Below are 21325 nucleotides of genomic sequence, written 5' to 3'. Positions count from 1 at the left end.
TTATCTGTATTTGCATAAAATCATTTGGGCTGGATCATGACACAATATGAGCTGAGACAATAGTTGAGGTTTTGGTTTTTCCTTAGTTTTGTTTATTTTGTGGCTTGAGCATTTGGAATTTCACAAGACACATAACTAAGACTGACACTAGATTTTCACGGGTAAACACATGTTTGTGGCCCAGAAATAATGCAGCACAATGCAAATGAGACAATGAGCTGGTATATCCAAAAAGAAAGAAAAAGCTAAGAACTGAATTTTACCAATATTCTGGTAATAGTGTTTGAAATGTAAAAACATTAAGGTGTTCTGGCTTTTCTTTTCGGACCATCTTGTGCGATGTACCAAATCCAAGAAATTAAACACTAACAAAGTGCATTGGTCTTAAGTGTTTGTTTTGCTTATACTTCATGAGGAATATTTGCTCAGAATCAATGAAAATGCCATGAAAATTTAGTTAGATACTCGGAGCAGATGGAGATCATCATGTAATAGTCATGCACAGCACAAGGTGAGAGAGCAAAGTATTTTATTTAACTTTCACTGGTAAATGCCAAAGTATAGTCTCCAAAAGCTTTGCTTTTAAACTTTTCTTTCTGGCTCATTTCCTTAGTGTACTTAGATCATGAAAGAGTAGGAATTTGGTCTAACACTGGCTGAACCGGAGGGCAATGGAACAAGCTGGAAGTGCTCAGATTGGATGTCTAACTCCCATAGTTTAACCTGGAATTCCAAGCTTATCCATTTTTCCCATTTAAAAAAAAAAAGTCTGTACAAATGTTAAGTGTTCTACCACACTGCAAAATTCACACTTGGATAAATGGGGACCTGGAAGACAGATTTTTCTTGTCATTTCATGTATCTGTGGAACTCTGACTTTAATGAAAGTATGTTTTTAAACAATCGCCTTTCAGACTTCATCTAACATTTTGTGAGCGTGCTAGAGCAGTGGCTAACAGAAAACAGCTTGCTGGGTATCATTAGCACTTTTTGGAAACCTGGAAGAAGCCCTTCTTGGTGGTTAAGAAAGGTCGTTGAGTGCAAAGTGATATTTGATAATCTGGAAGTTGGTTTAAGTTTGAAAATAAGTACAAGTATAAATGGTAAACATTTATTCTGAGGAGTAAGTACAGAATATGATACTGTAACATTGCATAATTGAGACAACATTTAATAGGTAAAGTTGGATGGAATGTATTGTAGCTTTTAAAATCAAAATGGATCTTTTTAACATCAGAAAATTGGTTCTTAATTCTGTAAATCCATCTGGTCTCACCCACAATGCTGGAGTTCATTTTGGCTGCCCTGATTTAGGTGAAAGGAGTCCAGAGATGCAACTAAATGGTTAGAGATGCTGAAAATCAAGGGGCACCGAAAGATTTGATCTGATTCCAAGGTCAGACACAATGGATATATACACAACAGTAACATAGGAAAAATAAGCTAGACAGTCCTCTATTTAAATAGGTTAATTCCTCTAGGGTATTTAGCTTACTTAACATGTTATAAAGCTTTCTCCAATGTTTTTGGTTGCATCTTGATGTTTCTTCCAGGTATTAAATATTTAGGACTTCATGCCCAAAGTCTCTGTTTACTCAAAGGCTCACCTTCTGTGCCTTGCATGTTAGCAAGCTGATTCCCGTCGACCATTCTGGTATTTCGTCTGGCTCTTTAGAAGTTATTCTCAAAACACTCGAACTTGAAAATTTTTCTGTGCATCACTTCTTGCCCACAGTTTTCGTCTCAGTGCTCGATAATACTGGTTTATAGCCATGACAGTTCAGTACACATTCTTTATAAAGATACAAGGTGCAGGATTTCTGAGAATGCCTTTTCAGACAAGCGAGCTAATTTCCATGGTTAAATGTGGTGAAGACTAGGTATTCTTTGAAAAAGGTAAGGGCAATCGGGTAGGTTAGCTAGTCCCAAGATCAGAGCTTCACCTTATCAAACACTAAATCTCTAGAGACTTGCAGTTTGTCAGGATGAGCTGCAGAGCTTTAAGGTGCTGAAGCTATCAGTTACAGTGTTTCCATTAAGCCTTCAGTCTTTTAACTGTAGGTGCAGAGGTGCTGGTTTTCTGTTTTAAGCCTTCAGCAGATAAACTGTAATCTGAGTAAGTGCTTCTGTACAATCTGCTGTTACTGTTCTAGCACAGTGTTGTGTGACACATTCGACTGATTACTGATGGGTGATAGCTGTAAGTCTACACTACGCATGATTTGTCATGCTGGACACTCAGGCCTTTGCAAATTTCATGATCTTTGTGTTGTAAAACCTAGTTTTCTTGTCTACTTTTCAGAAGATGTGTTTAAATAAATCCCAAACTGGGGTAATAGTCTCTCACTAGTAGGATTACTGATAAAAATGAGTATCTACTGGCAGTTATTTGCTGTGGCTTTCTATCTTCCATCGCATGGTGTGTGTGGAGAGGGGAAGAGACATCCAGAACCTGTCGAAGACCCTAATTCACTCAGGTCTCTAACAATCCCAGCGTAAGAGGCTACATCTGGAATAATGGGTCCTGTTTGGGGTTCCTCAGTACCAGAGGCATATCGACAAACTGGAGTGAGTCCAGCAGAAGTCCACTGTGATAGGTAGGGACAGTAGTGTATCAGAAATGGAGAACTGGATTCTTTGAACCTAAAGAACAGACTAAGGTGAGGTAAGCTAATCACTGTTTTTAGCTACCTAAAGATGGAGCCAGGCTCTTCAGAAGTGCCCAGCAAAAAATAGAGGCACAGTCATAAATTGCAGCAAGAAGAACTGTAGCTGGACATCAAAACCAGTGTTTTTACACAATAAAAGTTGTTAAATTGTAGAACACTTTGCCTAGAGGGGTTGAAAGTCTCCATTGATGGAAGTTCCACAAAGCTTGTCTAGACAAAGCTTTGACCAACCTGACCTAAGTTACAAGTTGGCCCTGCTTCAAGCAGGGGGCTGGACTAGAGACCTCCAGAGGTACCTTCCAACTCAGGTCATTCTGTATTAACTGCCTTTTATCAGCTGTTGGTAAACATTTTGTGCTTCATTTTCTTCCTTTCAGTTTACAGTTGATTTTGAGTTCTGGATACTAGTGGAACATACTGGGAGAGATGCTTTTAGGGTGCAGTTTGTAGTCGTTAAAGCTAGTGCTGCCTTCCTGCTCTTTCATTCCTATGCCTGTCCCTGTACTGGCTCTGATGCTTGTCTGATATCTGAAGTGAGTTGGTTTCAGGGTGCTAATCTTCCAGGAAATTAGATCAGCAAAAATTCCTCACAGGTTATTGATTTAGAAGAGGAGATCGAGAACCAGGAATGAAATTTTGTGGTGAAGAAGGTGAGAGCACAGAGGTGCTGGTTTAGATCAGTTTAAACAGTTAATGGGGCTGCACTGCACTAGCTGACTTCAGAAGTCATTAATGTAGTTTTTAGTGCTTAATTCATAGAACCGTAATGGCTATACACAGATTTTCTTTTGGATTCAGCTGTGTCACGCCATCCCAGGAAGATGTTACTGCCTCCAAGCCATTCTGTAACTCATCTCTACCCCTCTACTCAAAGCCATAGCATCTTCTGATCCTCAGGTGAACCTTTTCTGACCTGTTTCATTCCAAATCTGCAGGGATAACTGAGGCACCTAAACCAGGTCACAGGGGCTGACACTGGTCTGAATGAATCAGGCAAACAGCTCTCATCTGGAGACTTCAGCAGAAGAATGGTGATGGATGAAGCAGGATTTGGTGTTGCCACCTGGGCAACAAATGTTTCTCTGCAGCATGTGCCTGTTGGATGGATGGCTGGTGTAGGCTTAAATGCACCTCTGTAATCCTAACCTTATGCTTTTAAGTTAACTTGGTTCTTTTTTGGGGTTAGGGAGTCGAATTTATGTTCATGTGAACAAATGATATAACATGTTTGATTCACTCTGACTGTTTTGTATTCTGCAAAACTTCCTTTTGATGATCTCTTTTGTTCAGTGCTATGTTAAAGGAAACTGAACACTGGTCAGGCACTATCCATAATGTCTTGGCATTCCCACATCGTGATTACAAATAATGTATTACCTTTTGTAATTCTCAGATAAAATTGTTCCTTCCACCTTATGCAGAAAGATAGAAGTAAGTGTTCTTTATTATACCAGCTGATACAGTTAAAAAACAAGGTTTTGAGTGCACAAACCCGTCTTCAAGCCTGAAGTAAAAGCGGAATCAATACCAGTTGAGAACAATTGCTGGAAGTCTTAGGCCATCTCTGAAAGACAGTGGTTAATATCTCTTGAGTGTAAAGTATACGGAGTGTGGGGAGAGAGGGTGAAATGGTTTAAATAATGTTTATGCAATTAAACTCTGCCAAGGCACAATCCTAATCATTGGAATATTCTTCCAATTTATCTAACTGATAGAATTCAGGAGTATTCTGAAGTTACAGTTTAAAAGTATATTTGATTCAATCACAAAGACTGATTGCTAAAAACATCTTGCAGATATTCTAGATTTACTAGTCTTTGTCCCATGAAGCAGAGGTGTTCTGTGGTACAGTTTTATCATCTTTTGGTCTTTCTGAATTTGTGCTGTCTTACTTTGACTGTTTCATGCAGCAGTCTCTCTCACCCACAAAATAGTTGCAGTGATAACCGGCTTCTGTTCTTCTGTTTCTCCTCTTGAAAATGATATGCTAGATGTTGTACATACTTTCCCCAAATTCCTCTATTTGGCATTTGTGTGTCATCTTGCAAACTGTAGTTTTTACAGGTAGGATGGCTGTGTATGTTGCCTGCTAAAATAATTGTGATATTGCACTGAGTAGTCAAAAAATGGAATTCAGGATTATTGATTTTACTGTAAAAGGGGGATTTATCTTTAACTTTTGAACATCAGATAACCAGTCTAAGCTAATGAACTAGGCAGCTCCAGAAGATAATTCATTCTCCTATCTCTCACACTTGTTGGATGAAATAAACCTCCATGTGGGGAACTTTTTCTCTTTTAATTGTTTACAATGAAAATTTAGATAATAAACTTAGCTAGGTGCCAAACTTTTAGATGGTTGAAAGTTCTCCCTGACTTAAATGCTCTTAATGTCTCTTGGACAGACACTTAAAACTGTGGTTGTGCTTATTTTTGTTTCAGATGGACCCTACTAGAATTTCAAAAGAACACGCACACTGTGTCAGAACACTTTTTGGACATCAAGAAAATACAGATTTGCATGATACATCCTTCGAAAATCAGGAAGCTAAGTTAATGCCAGAATCATGTAGAAGCATGAAACAGGCTCTCCAAAGAGCTGTGCAGAAGGTAAGTGGCAGACAGACTGTGTGTTCCTTTATTTCGTGCTCCTGTTGAACTTACAAGATTTTTTCCCAATGTCTATATTTGGAGGTAAGTTCTAGAAAGTATTTTCTGGTGTTCAAATAATACCTGAAGTTGCATTCAAGATCATACTGTGTTTGCTCATGAACCTGGTAGTGGTTAACCAATTCTGTATTCAAACACTTTTTAAGAAAGGAAGACTTGAAGTTGCACTGAGAAAACTGATTGCAGTTAGTTGATTGGCCACTCTGACATTTGGATGGGCCTGAATGGTCATCATTTATCCTAATATTTGTATAGGTTTGCCAACACTTTGGGTGTTCATAAGAAAGAACAGTCCCACATTTTTTTCAAAGCAGTCTTCCTGACTGTTTCTGACAAGATTCTCCCAAGTCAAGATCATCAGCAAGCAAAATATTGCCTGAAAGACAGAGGAGATAACATTTGCTCTTGTTTCTTACTCTTTCTGCAACCCAAAATGAGGGATAGTATCTCCTTTTTCTTTTTTTGCTCACTTTGCCAGTTCTCTGTTCTGTGCAGACCATTCCCACACTGGCAGAAGAGCTACTTTGCCATGGCACAATAACCAGGCAGTCTTTGCCCAGCAGTTGAGAATGACAGCTTGTTCCCAAACACAAATAACAAAAGTAGTCAGCTAAAGAAGTCAGCCCTAATGAAGAAGCTTAGGCAAGCTGGATATATGTCACAGTCACCTCTTACTGCAGTTACTGCCTTTGATCTCTTTGTGTGTTCATGATAGTGTTTAGTGCTAATTATGGGCTATTTGAAAGCTGAATGTCTGCTATGGTATTTTGTTTTCCTGGCTTACCAGGTCCACTACTACTTCTTCACATCTGCATAAGACTGTCAGTTTTTCATAAAGGATACTACATGAGATTTGAGCTGAACTCATGTACATTTTACAGAGTGAATTGTACTTGAGTTAATTATATGGTACTTCAATTCTGCTAATGCTTGCTTTTAACGGAGTACCCTGAGTGACAGATCTTTTTGTGAACAAAACTTAAAGAAACCTAGGAGTTCATGTCTTGTCCCATTTGCTAGCCACCTCCTTGAAAAGCTTAAGGAAAAAAAAAAAGGTTAATTCTGTAGGATTAGTTCTATCTTCCAGCATTTTATAGACTCTCTCACACTACACCTACTTCTGTGTTCTGTGTACTAGACTGCTCGTTCATGCAGCTCCCACGATGGAGTAAGGAGCTTGTTACAGTAAGTGAATGGGAAACCCTGTATTCTGGCCATTCGCTGCTGGTTACTCAACAAAGGCATTGGCTTTAGTTGAGGCTGCATATCCTGCCATTCTGGATGGAGGTTAAATGCTGCAATGTCCGTGGCCAAGATAAGTAGTGAGTAGGATAACTTTTTTGGCTGATGACCATTAGTTTCAGAACAATAAAATTTCCCTTGCCAAAATAATCAGACTCTGAATTTCCTTTGGATGCAACAGAATGTATTAAGCAGCTGGGTCAGTGTCCTGGATGCTTTGTCATCATACATTGATGACACAGAGAAAAATAGGAAAATGCTTGCCTGGGGTTACATTTGCATCTTTTTCGGTATATCAGAGAAGTGAAAGAAACAGCGTTAAGGCAAAATTATACTTTATCATGTTCTGTAAGCTCTGCCTTTCATTGGCTCTGCTACAATGAAGGGCAGAGATGCAGCTGAATCTTACTTCAGTTGTGCTAGTCCTTTATGTGTGGGAATGCAGCTAATGTGACTTGAAAGAGGTTTCCTATCGTCTGTGCTTTCTTCACTTTCCTGAAGGAGAATCTAACCTGTGTGTGTTTTAAGAAGCAGTATCCTTATTTGAATTGTGAGCATGTTAAGAGACTGAAATGGAACACTTTAAAATATCGTTTAAGTTTTGTGATTTTTCAATACTTTGTCTTGCACTTCAAGCTGTTCAGGAAATGAAAATAGACAATTTGCTTTTGCTCAGGTTTATGGTCTGGTTACAGCTTTTAGCTTACTGCACTGGTTCTCATCTGTTTTATTTGCACACCTGTAGACCTCGTGCTTAAATCTAAAGCAGGGATTGATGTTGAAAATGAAAGTGCTCTTATGAAAAAAACAGTGTAGTAAGACTGCAAGGTCAGGTCTGGAAACATTTGTCTCCTGAGAAAATAATAATTAAAGCTTTTCTTTTAATCAAAATCTAATGGTGAATTCCTTAACATATTTCAGGATAAGAATACTGCTTAGGGAGCAGCTTACTCAGTAGAAAGCACATTTTCAATATTGCATGTAAACTTTCAAGCAGACAAATAATATACTTTCCTAGCCTGTCTGTTTGCTTAATTTTTTTTTGCATGTAACCCTAAAAACCTTTTGGCAGTCCAGATGCACTAACCACAGTTCTTATGAAGTCTGTTATGAGCCTGAAGTAGAAAGGACTACAAACATATCTTGGGTCAATTCATAAGTAACTTTTCTTGGCAATACTCCCAGCTTCTAGCAGTTTGGGGAGTTCAGGCGTAAACTAGTCTCCCACATTGCAACAGAGTACTTTGCTAGACCTCCAGGGCAGCACTTAAAAAGAGATCTATATACTTAGCAGACATTTAAAGTGCACATAGTTATGGACAAAGTCAGGGTTTCACGAGTGATTGCTGTAAGTTGTTAAAGTTTCACAGTTTCTGTCCTACCACCTTACATGCCTTTTTTTTTTTCCCTGCAGGCAATAGACTACTCATTTGGACAGAGGTTGTAGTGCTGATCTTTAAACTATTTTCTGATTAATATTGGTTCATGTACTTTCTATTTCACTTCCTTCCTGATTAGCATTCTTCAAATTGCTGAATTTCTGGCAAGATAATCAGATACTTCTTCCTGATATTAGCTGGACTTAAAGCACTCAGATAGCAGAAGAAGCAACTGCATAAAAGAGCTTTACGATCACAGCTGAAGCAATACATGAATGTCCAGAGGGGTTCTCTTCTGATTGATCTCAAAAGGCTACTTATAGCTGCTCAAAGTAGATACTGAGATATTGTAAAAGTCAAAGGAGAGGAAAACACATTCACAAATGTCATGTATTCAAGTGTAGCCTTGTCTCTGTATCCTCAACATTGGACATAACTTGAAGAGAAAGAGTTGTTTTTGTTTTGAAGATGGCTGAGATGCTAAGGGTTAAAACCTGCAGCCTGCTGTGGATGAGGAAAGAGCATTTCCCAACTTTCCAGGCACTTAAAGCATGATTTTAGCTTTTAAAATGTGAAAGTTTTGCAGCTTCCCAATGGCCTCTTAATTTTTTTGGATGAAGGAAGACACACATTTTTCATTTTTGTGACTGGCTGCTGGTCTGTTGTTTAAACAGTGACTGTATGAAGGAGGTTAGAATGTGGGAAGCAGGCCAGCAGAGTTAACTTGGTTGGCAGTGAGCAAATGACGCAAAGGTATACAAGTGCAGCTTATTGTAAGACTAACAGAGTGGTGTGATTTGTGTACAGTTTTTCTAAAAATAACTCAACAGCTTGGTAGTGCACATGGTTCTGTGGGTGGCAGTCTTAAGAGAAGTCACTGGTAATATTTTGTCAGCAGTTCTCATGCGATTATAGCAGTGTCTTAGTGACAGGTTCTGTTGAGCTGTTCCTGCTTTCTTAATGGTAGTGTACATTGTGATTAGGTATGAGATACTTAAAGACATTCAGGTGCTAAAGAATGCAGTTGATACTTCAAAGATTTGGAAAATACTAGCTCCTAATTCCTTGCAGTAAGGCTACCGGGGGATTTTTATAATCCCACTATAAGGCCATCTTTAGACATCTGGATATCTTCAGACATCCACTGAAAAATGTGGTCCTTGAGTCCTTCAGGTTCAGAAGCAAGTACATGCTAAAATGTTCTTCTAAGGTAGGTTGTGTATCAGCACCTTGGAACTGTAGAAGCATGACGTAAAAAATCAAGAGAAGTGTTGAACTACTTGTTCTTCAGGAGGAAACCCACAGCTCCTTCTCTGTTATCTAAGGACTAGTTTGTGGATTTCAGCTTCCTCTTGGAAGCCTGGGCAACAGAACAGAAAGGAATATCAAAATTTTGTGGGGCTGGTTAGAATCAAGTAAAGAACTTGACACTAGTCCAGTGTTTGGAGAACTCAGCTGATGGAGGATTTCTGTTTTCTGGCCACAGGCTAGCCACTTCTAATCCAATGATAAGCACACAGAAGGGTCAATGAACATGAGCCAGTCTATAGCTCTTCCCAGTGTGTTAGTGTTGGGCTCACGCTTATGCTCTCCCTTTTGTTGTAATGATGCTTGCATTCCTAATTGCACAGTAGCATAGCTTCAGGATGGGTACAGGAGAGTGTTCCTGTCAGAGAGATGCTCCTAGGAAACAGGAAAGCAGGCTCAAGACTATCAGGACAAGGAGAGTTGTGGACCCAAGTCTTCCTGGGTAGCTGTTCTGCTTACCAAGTGGTGGCGATGCAGATGAACAGCACCACCAGCAGTTAGAAAGCAGGTCAGACTGCATTTCATGAGGACCACAGCCTTTCCACATGGAAGGTGAGCTGAGTCAGGCTGCTAGATCTCAGAAGGTGAGGGATGCAGCTGCTCAAGCTAGAGCATCTTTGGAGATGTGCAGAAGTAGAACTCTATACTCCTAAGAAAAATGTAGGTTAAGAGGAGGATAGCAATTGGCCAGTTCAGGGACTTCAAGGGCTGTGCAGTTACCAACCACGGGATTTTTTTTAGTACCAGTTTAGATAATAGGAGATTAAAACATACATAGCTCTTTTTGGATCTGCCCAGTAGGCTCTCCAGGCAAGGACATTATCACATCCCCCAGAAGGAAAGGATATGAAAGCAGACTCCACATCTGAGAAGTTTCCATTAAGAAAGCAAGAAAACAAAGGAGTCTCCCCTTCCTAGGGAAAGGGTTGGGAGTAGGTGTGGTGCAGTAATCTCAGAGTGTGGTCCATCTCCCAGTCTTTTTTACCTTATGTCCTGCTGTCTTCAGAGGATTTTGCCACTTTTCGCAGTATCTAGTACTTGCAATTTTTTGTCGTCTTCCTACTTCTTATGAGGTTGAAGAGCTCAAGTGCGGCTAGAGGCTGATGCCAGTGTGCAGCTCCTAGAATTGAGCTTCATTTTCATGCTCCTAGAACTGACATTGAAGTAGGAAGATCAGAGAGGGGAAGTGAATGTAAATGGGGGGAGGTGGACAGGAGTTTTGCTTCTTTTGAAGTTGCGATTCTTCTGCTTTTCTTCTCGTCTCTACAGCAGAAAGCATCTTAATGATTCTTATCTACAAAATCAGCATATCTCTGCTGAAGTATTATGCTTTGATAGTCATACTACAACTTCCATACTGCTGTGGCTTTTCATTTTGGTTTAACATTTAAACACCTACTGAAAGGGGAAAGTGAGAGTAATAAATGCACCAAGGCGTTACAGATTTCACTGTGGCTGCAAAATGACATGAAAGCAGGACTTCAGGTGTTTTCAAAGCAGGATTTCAAATTCTAAAACACCGCAGTGATTGAGAGCACAGTGGAACATTGCTGATCTGGCCAAATCTGAGGCGTATTGCATATACATGGTATTGAATCAGACGAACAGCAATGTGTGTGACAAAGGCAAAACAAAGGACCACTCTTAGGTTTCAAAGATGAGCTGTGATTTGCTATCTTCAGCAAAATGTTTCCTTTTATTAAACATCATCTTGATGGCTCCATGGTATGAGGTATTCTGAATAGCAAGTAGAATATTACCCCTGTTTTTTAGAAAACAGATGAAGAGTCATGGGGGAACAGGGGACAGAACTGAGCATTGAACTTAATATTACCAAGGCTCAGTCCTGGCTTGTAACAAGAACAGGCTGCTTAGATTTTTGAAAACTGCTGTTTGTATGTTTTCTCAAGAGGAAAACAGGTGTGGATTATTAAAAGCAAGGCTTTTTGTGGTGCCTGATGTCTGTTACTTGTGCTGTTCTTGGTTTTTGGGTAGCATGGGTGTCATTCATGTTAAAATTCATCTGCAGTTTTGAAGAATGCGTACTTCCAAACTCTGGCACCCAGTCCATTTGGCCCAGTACAGATGTGGAAGATGCTTAATCCTTCAGCTCCTGCATACCTTGTTAGAAGTGAGCCTTGATCATAGAGCCTTGTAGTCTTGCAACCTTCCCTGTTAGTGGTCAAGTGTGAGGGGTGGAGGTTTTCATTTACCTCATTGTTTAGCTCATCACAAATGAAATTCAGAGCTTAGCTTCCCTTAGTTGTTAGTGTGATTACACACTAGTCCCTATGTAGAACTGCCTCTTTTGTTATCTTTGACCCCAAGTAATTAAATCAGTTCATAAACTCCATTGTTTTATGTGATGTCTTCTTAGCAGTCATTGTTCCATTACACTTACAGAAATATTCCAAGTGCAATAAGTAGGAAAGGTTGTAAATGTCCTGTCACCACTACTTCAATAAATAGTGCAGTGATCATGCACACCATGATTCCTATCCACCTTTATCAGAAGTATTGGACAGAGGAAGTAATTTGATTGTGGCAGCTAAACTCTGTGTTCATATTATACATCATGTAAATATGAGAATATGTATCCCAGGCATCTGAATATACTGTAGGTAGAACAACCCCCACATACACATACACAGAGCGTTGTAATTGTGCAAACTACCTGCAATACACAATATTACAAAACCAAGACAACATCAAAGCAATGGCTCTTTCTCATTTTAGGAAGTCCAGCATGTCATGGGAAGACCACCACCAAGACCCGAAAAAGGTAGGTGCTGGTTTATGAATAAGAAATATTTTAGTTCTACTAAACCTGTCTTTCTGAGGTAATGCAATTCTTTTATCTCTAGCTGCAATGGAAGCATTGGGAATGGATCTGTACAAGAGAAACAGACCTGAGAAGCAGCCGTTTGCCCATCTCATTATTGATGATAAGAATATTCCATCTGGTAAGTTCAGTTTTAAGTGAATTCTTCCAATGCTACTATAAACGTATTAAATGGTGAAGTATATGAAAATAGTTCAGCGATACCAGCAACAGACTGGGATTTCAGAAATGGCTTTTGATAATGAGAATAAATTGGATGTGTTAAAGGATTTCAGAGGCAGCAGGGGTAATGTTCACAGGAGGATAGCTCCCCTTTGCCTCAGGTATCTTACATCAGTCTGTTATGTGCTGAATGGCCTCCGTTTCAAATGACCAGTTTTCATGATCAAGCTCTGAGGGCTTGGCCTGCCTCTTTGTGCTGTCTTCAGGTGAGGAATGAAGATATGCATTGAATGCTGTCCTCTGAAGTTTCTTATTTTCTTTGGCTAGTAGGGCCCATCTGGAGTTCTTCACTCACACTGGACATGAGCTATAGGTATACATACACACAGATGTATGCATGTATACGTGCATACATACAAGGATATACCAGCACAAAGATTGGCCAGAATCCAGATCTTGCAGGTTGGAAGGTGTTTCCCTTCCATTGAGTCTAAGATTTTTTTGTCCTGTTGTCAGATGAAGAAATGTGGTGTTTTCTGTTGTAAAATTCAAGAATGTCTTATGTTCATCTATTCAACCCCTTCACAGCAACACTTCTCTTGTGTGCTGAAGTATAATTGGGTCTGTACTGGGTGACACAGCATTTGTCTTCAGGGTGGATCTGGAAGCTGAGAATCTTATATGAATACACAACACACACGCATGTCAGGTACCCACCAGTGTAAGAACTTGCCATAACGGAAGCACATCTTTCATTTTGAGGTGTTGAAAACCTAGAATTGCAGTCCCAATGTCATTATTATAACTTGCCTGCTAATTCCCTGCCCTCTGTGGGTACATTGCACTCTCATAGCATAGGGCTGAATTTATAGCAAGTGTTTCCTTCTGCTGATGGCATGTTGAAAAGGTTTTGTCATATTCCATTCATTATTATGTTGCAGGGCTGCTATAGACTTTTTCTCATCAAGACTCCCAGGGCCTTCCTGATGTTCAGACATGGCAAATCTTCACAAGGGTCTGTCTGCATCCATCTAGTCCAGTAGCAGAAAGATCAAACATCATAACATTGTACTCTGAGCAACAGGGTTTCTGGTCAGTGTGTTGACTTGGGTGCAGTATGTTTCTGAGCTATTGAGTAGGGGGAAAAAAATGTTCCTGTGGCTTTTATCTGCCCCTATGGTAAGAGGATGGCATTCTTTTATCTTGCCAGAGCTCTTATTCTCTACTCACAGGTATGTTTGGATGGCTTTGGGAATATCCTCGCTAGTACAATATGAGGGAACAAGACATGAGTCTGCCTTGGAACACTCTCCAGAGGAAAAGATTCATTCCTACAATTTTACAATATCTTAGTGCTGTTTCCTTTTTTGCCCTAGGGCACTGCCAGTTGAGATTTTTCTCTCTGTATTCTCAACACAACCGTCATCACTGGTGTGGTAGAAATAAACCAGAGTTTATTCTGAAGCTATCAGACAGAGGATCTCAAGATAGGAGAGGGCATTGATCACCACTGTCTTCTTCCTCTGAAGATGTATGCATTCTGGAGTGCTGAACTCCTTGTTAATTAAGCTATGTGCATTGCTTTTCTGTTTTATATAACCAAACCAAAGGGGAATGCTGTGCTGAGGCTTGAAATCTGAGATTTCAGCAGCCTGCATAGTAATACCTTACTCTTGCTCTATTTAAAGACAAAGCACTTCTGTACACAAGGGGTTAGCTTCTTGCCTGGAGGGATAGGATTCTTTCTCTCCAAGTGCATTGGCATTGCCAAGATCCAGAGCTTTATAAGCGGAGGGCTTAAGCAGCTTGTCAGATGGCAGTCAGAACTTCTACAAGCTTTCTTATTAGCTCAAATGCCTCCCGACAAGCTTCTGTTTCAGTCGGATTTTGGCTTTTGACATAGGTCAATAGTAGAAGATGCATTATCAGTAAACTTGTCTTAGCATTTTGTCTTTGGAAGGATTCAATTAATTTGCTAATCATAGAGACAGAAGTGGAGTGTCAGTGTCACGCTTTGTGAAATCCACCTTTTCCTGTGGAGAATTTATTTGCTGTCTACCTGGATGTTGCTGTACACTGTATTTTATCAGGGCTAGCAGCTGATAGTTTTTGCTGTTGTGCATCACTGCATTAACCTTTTAGGGAGTGACACAGCACATCTGTGGGTAATGGCAAGGGAGGCATTGCTCTTGCCTGCTCTCTTCACTTTTTTTTAATAGCACAGGCTGCAGGAACTGTCAGAAATACAGTGCCTGTGACAACAAGCTGCTTTGTTTCTCCTTGGAGCAGATCAACCTCTTACCAATGTGATGAGTTGGACATACTCCCTCCTGATCTGGTACATACAGCTTCTGCCTCTTTTGGAAGAGCATTGTTAGGATGCTAATCACGAGCACAGCTTCTGCGGTCCTTGTGGGCATTGCAGCAGTGAGGGGCTGCATCCTTATGGATAGCTGGAACCCTGAACCTACTGGTTGTGAGGCACTTCAGTATCATGCTCACTGGTATGAGGCAGTACCCACTTGGCTGGGTGGTATAGAGGTTAATGACAGGCATAAAGGATGAAGAATTTGCCCGAGGGTCATCAGGAGTTTTTCTTTCCCATCCTGTTTCCTGTACAGTGCTGTGTTCTGGATTTAGCATGAGAACAATGTGATAAGACACTGATGTTTGAGTTGTTGTTAAGTAGTGCTTACACTAGTCAAGGACTTTTCAGCTTCTCATGCCCGGCCAGCGAGAAGCTGGGAGGGGGCACAGCCAGGACAGCTGACCCAAACTGGCCAAAGGGGTATTCCATACCATGTGACGTCATGCTCAGTACATAAACTGGGGGGGAGTTAGCCAGGGGGTGGTGACCACTGCTCGGGAACTGGCTGGGCATCGGTCGGCAGATGGTGAGCAATTGCATAGTGCATCACTTATTTTGTATATTCTTTTATCATCATTATTATTATTTTCCCTTCCTTTTCTGTCCTGTTAAACTGTCTTTATCTCAACCCATGAATTTTACTCTTTCTTTTTTTCCCCCGATTCTCTCCCCCATCCCACTGCGGGGGCGGGATGTGAGTGAAGGGCTGTGTGGTGTTTAGCTGCCTCCCAGGTTAAACCACAACAATGGCAATTTCTATTTTCTTCCCCTGATTCCTTACCCTACATGTCTGAAATCCCTCTAAGTTGTTTTATGCCATCCGTGAGTCTGGACAGATCTATTCTTAGTATTTTTAAGGTTCTCTACTGTCATCACTGGCACAAAATAAATGATGTCAGGAAAAAAAAAGATCAGTCTTCGTCAAATCCTGTCAAACAGGATTTTAAGTAGTTTGCCACTGAACACCCTTCATGAAGGGGCACTGAGCAGTGTCTGTGAGAGAACATTTTCCTTTTACATGGTTCACAATAATGTCAAGCCCCAAATGGACTTTTGCAGCTGGGGGGAGTGTGATGGAGGGGGAAAATAACCCTTCCCAGGTCTTGGTGTCCCCACCCATCATTTGGCTGCAGAAGCCATAGCGGTTTGGCTTGCTGTGTGTATTTTTTAGGTTTGCTGCGTTAAGTTAAAGCTGGGTGCTTGCTGGTTGCTTTTTACCAGAGCTCACTATAAATGCTACCTAGGTTTTAAATGAAAACAGTGAATTTTGGTTTATAAATTGATTACAGAAATTAGTCACAGTTTAAAGGAGAAAATCACAAACAGAAATAAATGTAAATGTTAAATATATCATTTGGGATGTGAATTGATACCTTTAGCTGTCTAAGGAAACGCTGTAGTATTCTCAGCCATTTACAGCTACAGGTTCGGCTTAGCTGCCCTTTGCCTCCAAAGCAGTTTTTCAGAGCAAACAATGCTTCGGTTCTTCCCTCAGGCTTTATTTATACCTGAAAGCTACTAGGATGCAAACAAATTATCAATACAGGGCTACTTTCTCCTCTGTTCCCCTTCCATCATCTTCCTTCTTACTAATTAATTTTATTAAAACTCATTTCTATTAGTCTTAGTTCATGCTCACAAATATCCAAGATGTTGTTTTGATTTGTCTTCAGTTACCAGAAAAACTGTGTATTATCTTGACTTTTTTTTTAATGCTTTTTACCATGTCTGGAAGGCTATCTTACTCATTATCTCTCTGACCTCTTCCTTCTCTGTCAACATGACTTACCTTGTGCTATTTTTTTTCATGGCTCCATAGTAAATTTTATCACAGAAGATATGGTATTGCAGCATTTCTGACTGTCCCATGGCTTGGGTTGCGTTTCAGAGTTTCTGATATATGGACAGCTGATTTGGCACTTGTATGCTCCACTTTTCTCCTCTCCCTGTGTTTTAGGGTACTGATTGTTTTGGTGTCTCCAAATTTGGGTGTATTGCCACCAGAAGTGCTGAGAGCCTGCTCGCTCCTTCCATTAAAGGTTGCATGGCATAACTCCTACCATGCATCTGTGTGCTGTGCTGCTGGCTGTGGCATGCCTCTTCTGAAGCTCTGAATTGTGGCAAAATGCCCATCTGCCTCAGTTAATACAATCATAGCATTATAATTTAGGTTGGAAGGGACTTCCAGAAGTTATCTAGGCTAAATCCCTTGCTCAAAACAGATATGGTCATCTTCCAACATCTCTTGGCCTGTCCCTCCACCTGACCATGGATGAATGATGCATATTCCCCTCAACACCAAAGCAGTGTGAACAAACTTCACCCAGAGCCCCTCTCAGCATCTCAGTTACAAGCGACTGTGGCACCTATTTTCTCTCTTCCCCCTTCTTCAGCAGAGAATCGTGCATTTCCACTAAGGAGTTCTTCAAAATTGCTACTTGATTTAAGACTGGCAACTAAAAAGTTTACTTGCCAGGTAAATAAAAACTGCTTAGCAACTACCAGGTGTGCCACCAGTCAGTCACAGCATGCTAGCATGCCTTTCTGTTCCGTCATATGTATACATTTCTGTCCCATATCTCTGATGTGCCTCTCCTCTGATCCAAGCAGTGATTTCTTGCCTGTCCTCCTCATCTTGAAGGTAGCCTAACCTCCTTGGGGCAGTATTTCTGGCAGACTTAACACTGCGCAAGAAGTTCTACAAGTTCCTCAGCTACCCCCAGTGCTTCGGAGGTATACTCTGGTACCCCTGTTTCAGCATCTTTTGCAGGTGAATAATTCCAGGCTAAGAGACTTAAGATCTTAGTGTCACTTCCAATTAATTGATGGTTTTCAGAAGGTTTTTTGAGGCACTGCACAGAAGATGACTTCTCTGTATGATTTTGCTTGTATAATTTCTACCTAGCTGTACTAGAGCCATAGGGGAGCAACTATTTATGATCTGCCTTTGACAGCCTGTGTTTTGCTCAAGTCTTTGTGGAAGAACGCCAGAAGCTTTTTGTTCTGGACTACTATTAAAGTATTCCTCTCACATGCAGAAGTTGCTTGCCCTTGGCAGTTAGGGAAGACTCATAGCTTTCAAATTCCCCTGTCCCTACTTCCCCTCACATCTTTCTGCACAAACAAATCCAGGAGGCATCTTTTCAACTAAACAAATATACCTGGGGCTTTTCCCCAGCACGCTTGTCAGCACTGATGGTTCTCGGGCATGCCTCGATACATGCTTGGAGGGGAGGGCACTGGGCCCTGCCACATGCCATGGAAATCTTGGTGGGAATAGATTGTTTTGGTTTGATGTTGGGAGAATAGGGTACTGAATATTCTAAGCAGGCATTTAGATGCACTGGGAGCCTAAGGTGTAAGGTCTTCTGGTGCCTGTGTGGACCCACTGCTGTGGGTGCCTCAGAGGGAGCAAATGGAGTTAGTCTTGTGTGCTGAAAATTGCTAGTGATTAGGAGGACAAGTTGGCCAACTCTCATCTGTTGTGTTATGCCCTGTGTATTACACTGAATAAATGGTAGAGTTAGTGGCTTGTGCGTATCAGGAGGGGTCAGGGCCTGTGTGGCTTTCTCAGGACAGTGCTGTTTCCTCCATGGGCATGCCCGTGGGCCTTGGCTGGATCTTCTCCTCCCACTGGTGCCTGTTCCTCTATTTTTGTAGGCAGAGGCTGTGAGATGAGCTGGGTGCTATAATGGGATGGTGGTGAAGCTGGAGAGGTGGAAGGGACTGTGGGAAGTGTGCTGCAGGGCATGCTCCTCAACAGAAAATAGTGTGATAAACCTCTACATAACATTGCTGCTGCAGCACCTGTATTATCTGGGCTGGTGTTGCAGGCTGCTTCTTAACACTGTGCCACCAAAACCAAACTGAAGTGTCAAATGTAACCAGGTTTGGAAGGAAGACTCAAATGCTCTCTCTCAGTGCCTATCTGACCTCCTGCCAGGCCATCTTTAGCACAGCCTCAATAGTGGAATCACAGAATATCTTGAGTTGGAAAGGACCCATAAGGATTATCGAGTCCCAACTCCCTGCTCCTCGCAGGACTACCTAAAACTAAACCATATGACTAAGAGTGTTGTCCAGATGCTCGTTGAACTCTGACAGGCTTGGTGCTGTGACCGCTTCCCTGGGGAGCCTGTTCCAGTGACTGACCAGCCTCTTAATGAAGAACCTTTTCCTAATGTGCAAAGAACCTTTTCCTAATGTGCATGATCTACATGAAACAATATCTGAGATTTGACCAGCTTGAAACCTCCAAGAGGTGATACAATGTGGATGCTTGATGATAGCACCCAGGAGGTGCCTTTCGGGGGGGACATTTTTACCTGTATATGTGCAGTTAGCTTTCAGTGACAATGCTGAGCTGACAAACTAATCAAAACATCTCCAGTCTCTCAGCTCCTTTTCTCTTCACAAAGCATTCAGTCACCTTAACAGATAAGGGACAGCTTCCTGTTTACCATCATGCAGGCAGAGCTGAAAAGGCTTACGTGTACCTGTTAGAAGGAATTCAGTAATGCTTGTTTACGTATTTTAATTCTATTGATCTGTTCTTTTGGTAGTCAGACTTGGTAACTGTTATATGTGTATTGTGATCCCCACATACATGATGTTCTGTGGAGAGACAGAGAGAATATTACCATAATTTTCTTTCCTAATTTGTGGATCTCCAGCTTAAGACAACTTGAAGGGGATTTTTCTCCTCCAAGCGTGGATTATCAGCTCATTGTTTCTAGTTTGAAGCTTAAGATACTTTAAAATAAATAAATAAAAATAAGAAAAGAAAAAAAAAAGCAATGCATCCAGAATCACATCTGTCTTCCTAAAGCTCTTTTTCCAAGACCTTCCGCTAGATATTAGACAAAGAATCTTGAGTTTACTTTCTGAAGAGCTATAGTTGCCCAGCTATAAGTATTTGTACAATTGTCAAAGTATTAGGACTGTGCTGTGGGCCACTATTCTATTTATCTAGGATATGACTAAACCAGATTGTGGAGCCTTATTCTGGTATATGCAAGCACTGGGTTAAGTCTAAACATTGTTTTTGCATAAAAGTTTTGTTATGTCATAAACGCTTGAAGTGCTATCTAAAGTCTAGGCAACTTATTGTGTAGTACTAAAGATGCACAATTGTACTGATTTTTTTCCCCATTTTTTTGGTGTTCTCAAATGAAAATATGTTTATCTTTGTAGCACTACAGCCACAAGAACATAAAATATGGGAAGCTTTCTCTTTGGGGAATTATCAGTTTAACTTGTTTTCAGATTTTGTTTAGTTATTCCTTGCAAACACTTACAGGTTAAAGACTGATAACAAGATTTGCTGTTTTTTCATTAGTAACTTTTCTTTTCAAATTCCTCTCAAGTATTTATTACTTGAATAGAGTTTTAGGTGGAACGCAATTTCTATACGGAGCTTGCTTCATGATTGCTTAGCATAATGAAACTATTGGCCAAGTAAATGTTTTGTACCATGGTCCAGCAGCTGTTCTGGTGAGAGGGCAGACAGTTATAAATAGCAGGCCAAATATGGCAGTACATGATGAAAAAAGGAAACTACTTTTGAATTTTTATCATAATTGTCTAATACTCACTTTAGCCTATATAACTAGTTGCTATTGATTCTAAAAACCTGGGGATTGCTTTCTAAATGTTGAGTTTTAATAAAAGTTTATAAATAATTATTTTTTTTCTCCCCTCTCTGCAGGAACTCGCAAAGTGAACCTCACATCCTGGCATCATGACAAAGGCCAGGCAAACCTATCAAATATGACATTCAATGATGGAAAGCTGATTGTTAATCAAGATGGATTTTACTACCTTTATGCCAACATTTGTTTTAGACATCATGAAACTTCAGGAAACCTGACTAAAAGAGGGCTTCAGCTGATGGTGTACATGACTAAGACAAACCTTAAAATAAGGCGCTCTGATGTGTTGATGAAGGGAGGAAGCACCAAATACTGGTCAGGGAATTCAGAATTTCATTTTTATTCTGTCAATGTAGGAGGGTTTTTTAAATTAAAATCTGGTGAGATGATAAGTATCCAGGTATCAAACCCATTGCTACTGGATTCATCACAAGAAGCAACTTACTTTGGGGCATTTAAAGTAAGGGATTTAGACTGAATCTTTCTTTAGTGTGCTTAAAATGGTTTGGGTTTTTAGTGGTCCAGAAACAACTTGAAGACAGAACTGAAAATCTTTTGCAGCCCAATTGCATCTGTATAAGCCATATATCTCTAAAGACACGTTTTTGCCCTGTGCTGACTCCACTGGGAGTCCCACAAGTGCACAGAAGGGCAAAATTACATAGTTGTCCTGATTCAGTCTTATAGCAGTTTTACTTCGTATGTCTCCACCGGCTTCAGGAGAGTCATTATGACTTTTAGATTGGTGTAGTTGAAATCAGAGCAATTAATATTATTGAACTTCTGTTTCCAAGTTCTGCCCTGACTTTTTAACCTGTGCTACTCTCACTAGTTTTGGCGCAAACATAGGGCAGGACAGAACTTGGCTCCCAACTTGCATTTAGGGCTCAATTTTGCTTGGGGTTGAGCGTTCTGACCCTGAGACGGCAAAGATTGTGAAAGTATGACTAATCCCATTGTGTTTGATGTGGCTTTTCACATGCTTAGTTAAGCCTCTTCTTGCTTTGCTGGATTAGTGTTGGAGAGCTCAGGCC

At 40.6% G+C, this 21325-nt stretch overlaps 1 protein-coding gene across 1 annotated transcript; it reads left to right on the top strand.

Moving 5' to 3' along the window:
• The first annotated feature begins 5102 nt into the window (after positions 1-5102).
• Positions 5103-20769, top strand: TNFSF11 (tumor necrosis factor superfamily member 11). The gene is made up of 4 exons (XM_019471105.1): positions 5103-5279; positions 12005-12050; positions 12133-12231; positions 20348-20769. Exons 1-4 carry the CDS (start codon positions 5112-5114, stop codon positions 20767-20769), a joined length of 735 nt encoding a protein of 244 aa, XP_019326650.1. The 5' UTR covers positions 5103-5111.
• The last annotated feature ends 556 nt before the right edge of the window (positions 20770-21325 follow it).

This window comes from Aptenodytes forsteri, unplaced genomic scaffold, assembly GCF_000699145.1.
Source record: "Aptenodytes forsteri isolate BGI_AS27 unplaced genomic scaffold, ASM69914v1 Scaffold172, whole genome shotgun sequence".
Taxonomy (NCBI): Eukaryota; Metazoa; Chordata; class Aves; order Sphenisciformes; family Spheniscidae; genus Aptenodytes; species Aptenodytes forsteri.
This window is presented reverse-complemented; position numbering and strand designations above follow the sequence as displayed.

What these genes read in the sequence shown, in the direction of transcription:
- TNFSF11 (XM_019471105.1), top strand. Translation starts at nt 5,112, where the DNA reads ATGGACCCTACTAGAATTTCAAAAGAACACGCACACTGTGTCAGAACA. An exon ending in TCCAAAGAGCTGTGCAGAAG is followed by an intron (nt 5,280 to 12,004) that starts GTAAGTGGCAGA and finishes TTCTCATTTTAG; the next exon opens with GAAGTCCAGCATGTCATGGG. An exon ending in TGATAAGAATATTCCATCTG is followed by an intron (nt 12,232 to 20,347) that starts GTAAGTTCAGTT and finishes CCCTCTCTGCAG; the next exon opens with GAACTCGCAAAGTGAACCTC.